Here is a 12,328-nt window from a genome sequence, read left to right on the forward strand (position 1 = left end):
CCTGAAAGCTTATAGAAGTATGTGTTTCAGACTCTAATTTTCTGCACACACATTTCCTGTTTAGCATGATATTATATTAAAACTGTGATTTAACAAAAGAAAAACAAACAAGACTGCCACCTACATTCCAAAGTGCTGTTTTGTCTACTTTGGATTCCTTCTTCAACATGCTAAAGATGCTCATGAAGATATTAGAATACATAGAGAGGATATAGGAAAAACATAACCATTTTAGTGCAAGACAAATATTTACCTTAAAACACTAAACAGGTAAAGGAAGATCATATATTCCATACATTGTATCTAAGGCAGATGGTTTTTTTTAATAATACAAGATAATAAATGTGCTGCTCAGAAGAGGTAGAAAATACCGAAATCTTATTTCAGAAAACACCTGTCTCTTAACCACAATTAGCTACTTTGCAAATAGTTAAAAAGGAGGGCTTTTAAAAAAATTGTCTAGCAGGATCTTTTTATTAAAAACAAACCAGAATAGTGAAATAAAGAGTCCATGCTCTGTAAAGATATCGCCAGCCCCAAAGAAAACCGTGTTTCTTTTCCATTTGGTCATTTTTTTTACCCACAAGCTCTGTTTAGGAGTACCACTAAATTGCATTTAACCAAATGGTACTTTCCAGGAAAAGGTAGCTGCTCGCAACTAACAGCTTTTCTATTGGATTTTAACATGAATTAAGCCATCGCTAACTTTGGTTGGACCGTGTCTCAAAAGTTCAGTCTACACAGCACGATTCATATACGCCAACTGTACAAATCTGGGACACGTTCCACTTGCAACTTCCAGTGTGCGAGCCCTGCTGAAGTCTGCGGTGGTCCAGCTTCCGTAAAGGTCAACAAGGGATAAGAGAAGTTCCTAAGTGTCTGTGTCCTTTTGCTTGCTTGTAAGGCAGTAGAACTATCAATGCTACTACCGCTTAGTACTACTTTCTTGGAATAGGTTAGCTAATGGAGTAAAAAGAACAGGAGCGATCCAGACCGCCAGCAGGCTGCAACGGAAGGGATACTAAACAGAGCAGTGAAGACTGACCGCTGCATCCCAGAGCCCAATGGCAGCTAGGGTAGGGACAACAACCATTTTGCTTCCTTATTATACCAGCTCCAGGCTGGTACAGCAGAGAGGCCCAGATTGGGCCCGTTTCCACAAGTAACTGGTGGCTGGACTGGCTGAGGATCCAAGCGATCCTTAGCTTATGCAGCTCTTCTACTGATTTGGGGATATATAGCAGCTACTGCCAGCAGGGATTCCACAGGAGTGCCTTCCGCTTATCCACAGTTGAGGTGGGTGCAGCTAGCCGCTCCATGGTAGCAGTGCCCAGCACAGCCAGGCAGAACTGGGTGAAGGAACACCTCCATCTCATCCAACCCGACTGGTGGTATTATGCATTGCTCTGCCCATGTGCTCAAAAACAAAGCAAATCCAAACCACAAAAAAAGATTCCAAAAAGATCAGTAACCGAGATGGAATCTCAGGTAAGAGACAGAAACACACTCACTCTGGCTTTGGTTAGCTTACTGACATCTTGTGGGGTGGGATCAGATGCCTCCATTCAGTTACTGTAGTGCGGCTGAAGGTTCCTGGCCAATACTGTTTATCACAGAACTCAGTAAGGCATTAAATCTGAACTTGCATTATCCTTTGGAAAAAAATAGTGTTAAAGCTTCTCTCCTCCCCACCCCACCCCCCTTTCAGAGATAACATTCAACCATCATTTATTAAATATATATGTCAAGAAAATTAGAGTTTTTGGTACATTCAAATAAATCATGGTTACTATCAAAATAGCAAAAGACAAACAGAATAACGCAAATGTGCTTGTCAAAAATCTAAATCAAGCAGGAGTCTAGAAGGTTATGGTGATACGCAGCATTTCCATTCTTATAATCAGAGATACAGCAGCTATAATGTCCTTTTCGGTTTTTTTTTCACCATAAGACAGCATTATCCACCTTGGAAAAGCCAGGGTTTTTTCTAAGTTCTAGATAAGTTCCATTGCTGACCCAGGAGTCATCTTCAGATTTCCTGTCAAACAATTAACAGAGCTTTTTTTTATTCTCCTGTGAAACATGTATGTTTTATGCCACTCAGTGTGGCATTCATATTCCTCCCACACCCCATTTAATCCTCAGAATCACCCTGCAAAGTAAGACTAGACATCTAACCAGCTTCAAGTTGAGTGAGGATTTTAACTGGTATTTCCCTGGTCTGAGTCTGACATTTCACACATTCAGCAGTGGCTAATGATGAATAATTATGCTATTCCAGAAGTCTGTTCCGGAAGTCCGTTCAACTTCCCAAACGTTCGGAAACCAAGGAATCTCCTGCAGCCAATCGGAAGCTGCGGAAGTTGCGTTGGACATTCAGGTTCCAAAGAAAGTTTGCAAACCAGAACACTCACTTCCATGTTTGCGATGTTTGGGAGCCAAAGCATTCGACTTGCAAGGCGTTTGGGACCCAAGGTACGACTGTATGCCCAACTCCCAAACTAGCTAGGCAACTCAAAAATGCCATCCTGTGTGGCAGTGATGAGGAACCAATGTTTCTGCAGGAAAAATCCATGAGTAGGATATTGGGAGCTGTGTCCTGGACCTTGAGCTGTTATTCAACTCCATCTCCAATCGGCCTCAGCCAACATGGCCAATGGTCATGAATGACTGGAGTTGTAGTCCAACAACATCTAGAGAGCCCCAGGATGCCCCATTTATTCCTTGGTTCCTCACTTCTCCCAACATGTTTCCGAGTTAGCTTTCAGCCACCCCACCGCAAGAAAACAATTTCTTTGGTTTTCCTAGCCCATTGTTTTAGCCACAAGACATAAATAAAATTATGGCTTTAGCAATTAGGTAAATATTCTGAGAAATGAACCATGAAGAGGGATCTTGTGGATCACTTTCTGTGCCACTCTTCTAGCATATTAGCAGACATTTCAGCAAAGAAATGTTAAAAAAAAATACCTGAAAAATCTAGGCTGATGCTCCATATTGTTTTCTTCTAGCACTTTCCGCCGCTCTCTCTGTAGCTGCTCAATCCTTTGTTTTTGCATTTCTGCTCCTTCAATATTCCCTTCCTCTAGGAGCCTGCCATAAGCAACGATAAAAGAACAAAGCATTGTTGCCATTTTATTTTGTGGCTCCCTTAGCTTAGTATCTGCAAACCATGAAGTAGCTAGAGCTTTTAACCAATAACCAGATCATTGCCCCAGGCTACAGATTGGGAAAAACAACCAGTGAACTGATTCCAGAACTCAACAAAAAATGGGAGGGAAGGGACCCTGACATTTCAGAGGCAGGTAATGATCTCTACTCCCTTTTTGTCCTTCCTAAAAAACTGACCAGTAAGAACTGATTTTCCTTGATGATGGGCACAACACATGCACATCCTGCCTCTGAAGGGTACAAGATAATAAGTGCTGCCTCAGTATGTATTCAGCTATAGGAAACTTCATTTATTTATACAAAAAAAAAACAGTAATACCTTTGGTCTGGTCTAAATCGGGTATCAGTAGATGGTAACAGAGGCCTAGTGAGTGGGTCCAATTCATTTAATTCTAATGCAAACTGTGTGAAACCATACCACTGTTCATAATCTTTTGGCATTGGATCTGCAAATAAAAATGGATTTGATTATTTTCTCCAGCCCAAATCTATTCATAATTTCATGACTTAAGAGCAATTATTACATACATCATTTCTGTGGCAACACCCCTGTCTCTGAACTCCCTCCATAGGGATGTTTGCCAGGCAAAACTGGTTATGCTAATTTAGATATCAAGAGGACTTCCTACAAGTTTTTAAAATTAACAACAATGGATGTGTCTCTGTGGTTTTATTCTATACCACTTTTTTTACCCATTTTTATTTCTTGTTTTCCACTCCCGTTTTGTTTTCGACTGCTCTGCTTTGGTTTGAAGATAACCCTTAACCATGGATGCAGTTGAACTATTTGCCATGGTTGAGCATTATCTGCATATGGCCATTGTCTTAAATGTGGCCTATCTAGACAGTCATTTATAGTGAATTATTATGGATTTCTCCATTACAAGACTCCATCCATAGTATATAGCATGGTAAAGAACTATAGTAAAATGTACTGAAACTTAAGATTGTGGCAGGTGGCAGTCAATAGACGAGCATAGGTAGGGAGTGCAAATGCTTTATATGTGTATAAAAATAAAATGGTTGATTGGTCACTAACTTGCTCTCCAGATGCACTTTGGCGAAGATGGTGTTCCGCAGTATATATTCTCATGCCATTTCCCAAAAATACGATGTACTACTTTCCCATTTTTGTCCAAAACATTTCCTTCAATCTCATGTACATTGTGATTCCAGTATTTTGTCTGGAGATAAAATGAGCAAAACCAAAATCACTTCAAAAGATCAGGAAAAAAATGTGAATTAGCTTGCTCCTATAGATATGCCCAGAAATGACTATGTAAGCTTACAACCTCAGGATATTATTCAACATCCTCATTGCCCAGGAAATTCTGTTAGTAAACTTACTGACTTTTTAAATTAAATGGCACAGGCTCTTGAGAACATCCAATGTAATTTTAATATTACCTTTACAAAAGTAAGTTTGCAGAGACAGCTGTGGTCATTCAGATTCTTGATTATGATCTCCCCATAGTGTTCTATCCACCGCTGTCCACTTAATATATTATGAATGCAAGATGTCACCTTATTCCATTCATAATGGTCGTTATAGCTAGAAGAAAACAGAGGACTGTGATTTCATGTTGTAATAAAGTATTAGTTAACAAAATCAATGGTTTTACTTAAAAAGTTCATCTCAAACACCCTGAATATCCAATTTTGATTCCTTTCAAGAAAAGCAGAGACAAAGCAAAGGGAGAAAATATCTCACCGAGATAGAAAACTTGCACTTGGGGATAGCAAATTTACCGGTATTTATCTTATTTAGCAAAATTTATATACCACTTGATTCTAAGAAAACCTGGTTTGCAAAAATATAAAACATTAAATTTCTCAATAAAAACAGAACAGGTATTTTTAAAAATCCAAAAGATTAATAAAATCAACAGATGCTAAAAGAGGTAAAATACGTGGCTCTGAATTGCCTTTTGAAGCATCTGAATTTTATTGTATTCCTGGAGGAATCCCCTCAGAATGGACTCCTGCCTGTGTCAGTGCAGGAGCACAGGGAATGGCAGTGCAAGTGGGCAGTGGGGTTATGATGAAGGTCACAACGTGTTCGCGTGTTGGGGGTTGTGGTATGTGCTGCCCACAACAGTTTCTTAGATTTCCAATTGTGCACATGGTTAGCGACTGCACCTCCTAATCATTACAGCACACTGCCATACACATAAAGGAATAGGCATTGAACATGGCATCCACACGGTGGCGCTCTCAGCAAATATTGGGAGTGCTAGCAGAATTTCCCCTTCGGAACTGAACTGCATACGCAACCCCTTATTTTGTATGTAGTTGCTGCCATAAGCTTTAACAACTTTTCAATGGCTGCACAGATCTTCACCATACCAATGAGAAATCGCCTTCCTCAATAAACCTGAATAAAGTGCATTTACAGTTTTCATCAAAATTGGAAAGAAATATATGATAAGCCTGTTTAAAAAAGGATCAATTTGTAGCCATTTTAAAACCAATAAACCTGTTGCAATCAGATCAGTCTGAATTTGCCACATTCACAAACTTTGATCATGGGATGATAAATTTTAAGCTGTTGGCCTAACAGGTGAAATTTTTATAAGCGACAGAATGTTGAGCCCATAATGGCATGTCCCAGGTTCAGTCCAAAGGTATGCCTAGTTAAAAGAATTTCTGATAGCAGGTGTCTTGTATACATGTTATGCACATAATTCTCTCTCTATGGCACCATATGATTTGCTAGGTTATGGAAAGTGAAAAAATATGGAGATTTTTGTGCCAAAGGAGTTTTGACAACCCCAGATCTGCAAAATGTGAACTACAGCCTGCATACGATTACAGAACTTACGCTGGCAAAATTACATGTGTTGTACCAACTGGCACTATTTCCATGGATTTCCCCCAGAATTTGTTTTTCCATCTGATATCTGAAATTTAAAAAAATAAATCAATTAAAAAGTCAGTAATAAACTAAGTACATCCTTAACAACAATATTGCTATTGTTGAGCTGAATTGTTTACTAAAGGTTTTACTTTAAGCCTGAGACCATCAATAAATTGACAAAGGTATCAAACAGTGGCTGCGTTTGAATGTCATGCTAAACCATGGTTTAGCGGTATGTGAGCAATCACACTAAACATGGAGTTCATGGATTCTCTCTTATGCTCCCAGTTACCCATGATGATGACTTTGGAAGCTTTTGTGTTCACTTTTAGTTAACTACAGCTTGGTGCAGCCCTGAAACTGTGGCCGACAATAACAATGGTTACTTTAAACAAGAAGCTTCAGAAACCATGGTTGGAAGTGACCTGTTTGAAATGAATCATAACTAAAGTGAACCACACAGACAACACAACAGACCATGCTTCACCCAAATCTGAACAAGCCACACTGAAGGAGGATAGAGGAGTGTGTGAGCCTGAAATTAGCTGCGGCTCATTCACTTTGCACAAAACTGGCCAGTATACATTCCATTGCTCATTTACAGATTTGCAGTCAGATGTAACTCTATAGTGAAATCTCGTATTTCACTACCATAACATCACAGCTCCTAAGCTTCAAATGGTGCTGAATATAACCAGGACAAAACTCAGCCTGGTGACAAATAGCTATACTGACTTAAGATGCTTAAAGCAAACATATTGTGATTCCTAAATCATGGCAGTTCGTATAACCACAGCATATTTGGCTAGATGCTTTAATTTTTCCTCTTTGGAGATTGGAACCGGACTCTTGTTTTAGACAACGAAGTCATCTGAAACATTTATGACAAGCAGAGAATACAATCCTTCAGTCTCTTAAGTAGTGGAGGTTTCCAGAAGACTTAAGCATAAGCCAACTGTCCTTGCATTCGTTTCCCTGAGTGCAACCCACTCAGTGCTGTTCAAATGTAAACTCAATAGGGCTTAGTGCGTTGCTGTTTAACTGTGTCCTTGCTTTCAAATGTTTGGGGAAACGGGCAAGAATTCGTTTTTCTATTGGTTTGTTAAAAAAATGTTGTAAAAGCCCATTATTACATTGTTTCTCTGTGTGTTTAAAAAGACACACACACACACACACACACACACACACACACACACACCCCACTTATACAGTGGTACCTCGGGTTAAGTACTTAATTCGTTCCAGAGGTACGTTCTTAACCTGAAACTGTTCTCAACCTGAAGCACCACTTTAGCTAATGGGGCCTCCTGCTGCCACCGCGCCGCCGGAGCACGATTTCTGCTCTTATCCTGAAACAAAGTTCTTAACCTGAAGCACTATTTTTGGGTTAGCGGAGTCTGTAACCTTAAGCGTATGTAACCTGAGGTACTACTGTATATGCTATTATTGTAGAGTAGTATTGATACCACAGACCAGTTTCAAGTCTATGGTAGCAAGATGATATCAATTGCCTTGCGTGCCCAGCTACAGAGTCCCCTTGCCCAGATGCACCTGACTAGAGAGGGCTAAATGAATTAACACTACAAATGTGATGCTCTCAGCCGACTGTGCTGCTGCATGCAAGGCCAGCCAAGATAAATAGGTGGGAAGTGGACCTGAGTGAAGCCTGCTTCAGCCAGGTCCGCTCCCCAAGACCTGCCCCCCTGAGATGCCACAGATTGGCCTATTTGAATTGAGGGTCCTCGCGGGAACCCATGGACCCCCGCACCATACAAGGGGACGCAGCAACGGCCGCAAAGATGGCGTCGTGCAGCGAGGGGACCTGGGTGGTGCCACAACCACCGCTTACTGGGAAGGCGGTAAGCAGCCATTTCTAAAACAACACTCCCCTCCAAACTGGCTACATCAAGCTGTTTCAATTACAGATGGTTCACTAAATCCTAAGGTCCAAGGCTGCCAAGGATCTTCACCAACCTTATGTCCTCCAGATGTTCTGGGCTACAACTTCCATCAGCCCCAGCCAGCATCGCTGATGGGAGCTACAGCCCAGAACATCTGGAAGACACCAGGTTGGTGAAGGCTGGTTGAGGTTAGCCAAGGTTGAGGAGACATATGTTTGTTATGCCAATGTCTGTGTTTCCCCATAATGCCATACAAACAGATGCTTTGGCACGGCCAGCACAACATCTGAAGCTGCCCTAACATCTGCCACTAATGTGTGAGCTTATAGATTTCCTTCATATTCAAGTAAAAACCAGAAAGAATAAGCTAAAAAATTACCTTGCCAAAACACAAAGTTATCAGATTCAGCATGACATGCAGATATAGGTGGGTGGTGACTGACCTAAGAGGAAGGGAAAAGTTACCGTTACAGCTACAGGTTTTAGTTTTTTTTAATGACTTCCATTCCTCTCTCATGAATTATTTTAATAGTTTCATTTTATTTTAAGCACAGCACTGACCACAAGAGGGAGCTTGTGATAGCAAAACCAGCGTTGGATATGGAGAACGAAACATTTTAAAAAAAATGTTTTAGAAAAACAACCCAGAAGAACAGGTGTAAAGCAATTAACACTAATTTGTTAATGAGGACTGTTATTTTTTAAAATAAATAATAAAAACAAATAAATGTCGGTATATAAACTGTCTTAAATCAAGTCACTTGCAAAGAAATAAAATCCAAAAAAATAAAATGAATCCAAAAATAAAATAAAATAAAATAAAATAAAGATGCAGGGAAACACAAATAACAAAAGAAGGCAGTTGAACATCAAGTTTGGTTTCCAGTCAGAGCTATTGTTAGAGAGTGTTATTTTGTACACGATAAGGATCAGGCCTGAGAAAAAGTGAAGTATTTCCTGTTGAGTAATAATGTGCCCTTTTGAAGTTCATTTCTGTCTCACCTTAGAGAAATATAGTCTCTAGACTGAGAAGTGTTTAATCGGGTTGGAGTGGTTTACGGAAATTTGCTACAGATTTAAATAACAGAAAAGAAACCGTAAGATTTCTGAGCTACAAGAAATAGCAACCAAGCTCAGCATAAAGTAACCATACAAGCTAACATAACCATCTATTTATACTGTAGTCATTTAAAGTATAATTAATTTTGCTTTTCACTTTAAAGTGGAGCCTGTGCTGTTTTATATCAAGTTTATGTATAGTTACTGCCAGGAAACTAAGGGATATAATTCACTTGGCATCTGGATACACAGGGCAGTGGTAAAAGTAAAGTATTTTAGCGAGTGTAAAGAAAACACTGAGGTGCCAGGCACCCACTCTAAAATATATGGATTTGGAGGTGGTTTCTCAAAGTAACCACGCTATTCCACAGCTTTCAACAATCTCAGTTCAAGCTATGTATGCATGCAAAAGTCAACTGAAGCAATTCAGTATAAAATTAACCTCCTGCCACATAATCAGAACTAGCAAATTTTTCAGCCTGGACCACAACAGAAAAGTAGTACCTGTTCAGCAAAAAACTGAAAGCCTTTATCTTCTCGGATACATTCGTAGGTTTCTCCAAGCACAGGATTAAAAGGCTTACTTCCAGCTCTGTAGTAACTGGATGCATAAGCAGATACGGCAAAAGCAGCCACATATACCTAAAAACAGAAGACATAATATTATGTTGGTCATTAATAAAGGGGTATGTGTCATTTCTTGCTGCATTTTGAGTTTTTAAAAAACTTATTTTTGGGGGGAGGATGTTCTGATCTCACACTGACTGCAGGCACCATTTTTCTCTACTTTGCAATTTTAATATTTGCAGATATGTTTCCTGCAATCTGGAACAATATCTTTAGCATGGGAACATGACTCAGTATTTACAGAATGACACTAAAGTTCCTGAATTGCAATAGACTTTAAGAAGAAAACCAAAATTAAATGGCTGTTTTGAACTAAATTCCATTGCAATGAATAAAACGACTACTGGATTTTTATTATGGTTTCATTCTCATTAAAAGCACAATAAGCATCTCCAGACCAATTCATAGAAACAGCAGAGGTAGACTCCCCACGACAAACCATGTCAAAGCTCCATCGAGGGCAGATGGAGCTGTCAGCGTGAATTTTTCTGAATGGCAGCCAGAATGTTTGCTTCATGCACAGAATGAAAGGGGTGCAAAAACAGTTTACTGTGCTTTTCATGGGGGGTCCAGGCACCCTGCAATCATAACACCACCAAATAGCTTCCAGAAGGCAAATACAAAGAAACAGAGGGAGGGGAAGGAGCAGAGGCAGGCACACAGACGCAGTCTCAGATTGTTTGGGCAAAGCCCTGGAGAGGAGGTAAAGGACCCCTGACCATTAAGTCCAGTGGCGGATGACTCTGGGGTTGTGGCGTGCATCTTGTTTTACTGGCCGAGGGAGCCGGCGTTTGTCTGCAGACAGCTTCCGGGTCATGTAGCCAGCATGACTAAACCACTTCTGGCAAACCAGAGCAGCGCACAGAAATGCCGTTTACCTTCCTACCGGAGCAGTACCTATTTATCTACTTGCACTTGACGTGCTTTCGAACTGCTAGGTGGGCAGGAGCTGGGACTGAGCTCACCCTGTCACGGGGATTCTGCCAGCCTTCCGATCAGTAAGCCCTAGGCTCAGTGGCTTAGACCACAGTGCCACCCGCGGACAAAGACAACTGTGGGAAGGCAGGAATCTCCAGTCTCTGCAACTGCTTCATAGGGGCAAGACCTACCGAAGAAGAGTTCCTGTGCTCATCTCCTGTTTCTTCTGGTCAAGAGTTAACTCCACTTACTTGGTGTGATTTACTATTGGCCGGCTTGCTCCTGACAGCTGATGCACGAACCATTATATACCTGCGGACATGCAAAAGAGAACTTACTTTCCTTCTAGAAATTCCTTAATTTCCTCTTACCATCCTCTCGAACAGGTTGGGCGTACGTGCCGCTTTATCCAACAACTCGCTGTACTCCAATTCCTCGCAGAGGCGCTGCAAAGTGTTCAGCGGTTCGTTCAGCTCCACTGGCATGGCCACCTTGGAGAGGTCTTTCCCGATGTTGTTCCGCAAAATGTTCCAGAGGCTGATGTTACTAGTGTTGGGACACGGAGCCGGCAGACACGTCCTCCGCTTGGAATGGCATTCCAAGCTGTCGTCGGGAACACTGTCTAGAAGACAGAGGCCAGGATTAAATTTGGCAACATCCCATGGTTAATATCCACACTTTTGCAGTTGTGAGTAAAGGTAAAGGGACCCCTGACCATTAGGTCCAGTTGTGGCCAACTCTGGGGTTGCAGCGCTCATCTTGCTTTATTGGCCGAGGGAGCCAGCGTACAGCTTCCAGGTCATGTGGCCAGCATGACTAAGCCACTTCTGACGAACCAGAGCAGTGCACAGAAACGGTGTTTACCTTCCCGCCAAAGCAGTACCTATTTATCTACTTGCACTTTGACGTGCTTTTGAACTGCTAGGTTGGCAGGTTGTAGCAAACCAGAAAGAGGCTTCTTTCAACACAGTCCTGAAGAGGATGTAAGTTATGCCGAGACACTGTGGCTTGCCCAAGAACAACCAGCAAAGTTTCATAGCTGTGCAGGAATTTGAGACTCCTTGCACCAAATTAGGTCTCTATTCCCCCCCCCATCTGTTTTCCTGAAACTGAATTGCTCCCCATTTTAAGCAAGTGTTTAATTTTGCTTGAATTCGGAAGATCATCTCTGTGTATTCAAGTAGGAAATTAGTTTTCAAATTCCAGCTCCAACGATGCGCAACATGGGACCAGTGCAGCTAATTGCCAGCCCAGAACCATGGAGAAGAATCCCAAAGGTGTCATACTTTTTATCAGCTACACTTTTTAAAAAAACAACAACACCCTGCCACATTTTAAGCAGGACTTTTTATTCCAGGGAAAGCATATATGTTTGATAGCTATAGACTGTTCTGTTTGTTCTGCCTCCTTTGTGAAGAAAGAGAAAACAACAACCAGTAAATCTAGTGCATAAGTGCCAACTCCTTTTGGCCTCCCACCCATAAAATATTTGAGGGGGCCGGGCCTCCCCAAAGTTGATGGGTATTGCCATTAAAATGTTCTGCGTGTGCCAAGCCTTGTGATCCATCATTGGGGGGGGGGCTTACTTGCCCCACCATATTTTATTGTAGTTGGCACCTCTCTATCAAGCGGAAGGGGAAAGAAATATCACTTCAGCAAGAGCACAGCCTGGAATGGGAACAGCTGGGCCTTGTGTGACAAAAGTGGGTAACTGCTGCATGCTTATTGGACTAAGGCCTTGGGGCACAATCCATCCCCACTTAGGTGCTGTGCATTTGGAAGCAATGCCAGGGGA

The 12,328-nt window shown here is 41.3% G+C and overlaps 1 protein-coding gene across 10 annotated transcripts in view; it reads right to left on the reverse strand.

The window, feature by feature from the left end:
* Positions 1-212: 212 nt before the first annotated feature.
* Positions 213-12,328, reverse strand: part of OSBPL3 (oxysterol binding protein like 3) — a 94,391-nt gene continuing 82,275 nt past the window's right edge. For all 10 annotated transcript variants that reach the window (XM_053410613.1, XM_053410610.1, XM_053410618.1 and 7 more), the window contains 9 exons: positions 10,905-11,155; positions 9,493-9,630; positions 8,309-8,372; positions 5,993-6,071; positions 4,579-4,723; positions 4,211-4,355; positions 3,491-3,617; positions 2,971-3,093; positions 213-2,038 (listed from right to left, as the gene is read on the reverse strand). In XM_053410613.1, the coding sequence (XP_053266588.1) occupies positions 1,942-2,038; positions 2,971-3,093; positions 3,491-3,617; positions 4,211-4,355; positions 4,579-4,723; positions 5,993-6,071; positions 8,309-8,372; positions 9,493-9,630; positions 10,905-11,155 (1,169 nt within the window). In that variant the 3' untranslated portion in view covers positions 213-1,941. The remainder of the gene's footprint in view (positions 2,039-2,970; positions 3,094-3,490; positions 3,618-4,210; positions 4,356-4,578; positions 4,724-5,992; positions 6,072-8,308; positions 8,373-9,492; positions 9,631-10,904; positions 11,156-12,328) is intronic.

This window comes from Podarcis raffonei, chromosome 12 (assembly GCF_027172205.1).
Source record: "Podarcis raffonei isolate rPodRaf1 chromosome 12, rPodRaf1.pri, whole genome shotgun sequence".
NCBI lineage: Eukaryota > Metazoa > Chordata > Lepidosauria > Squamata > Lacertidae > Podarcis > Podarcis raffonei.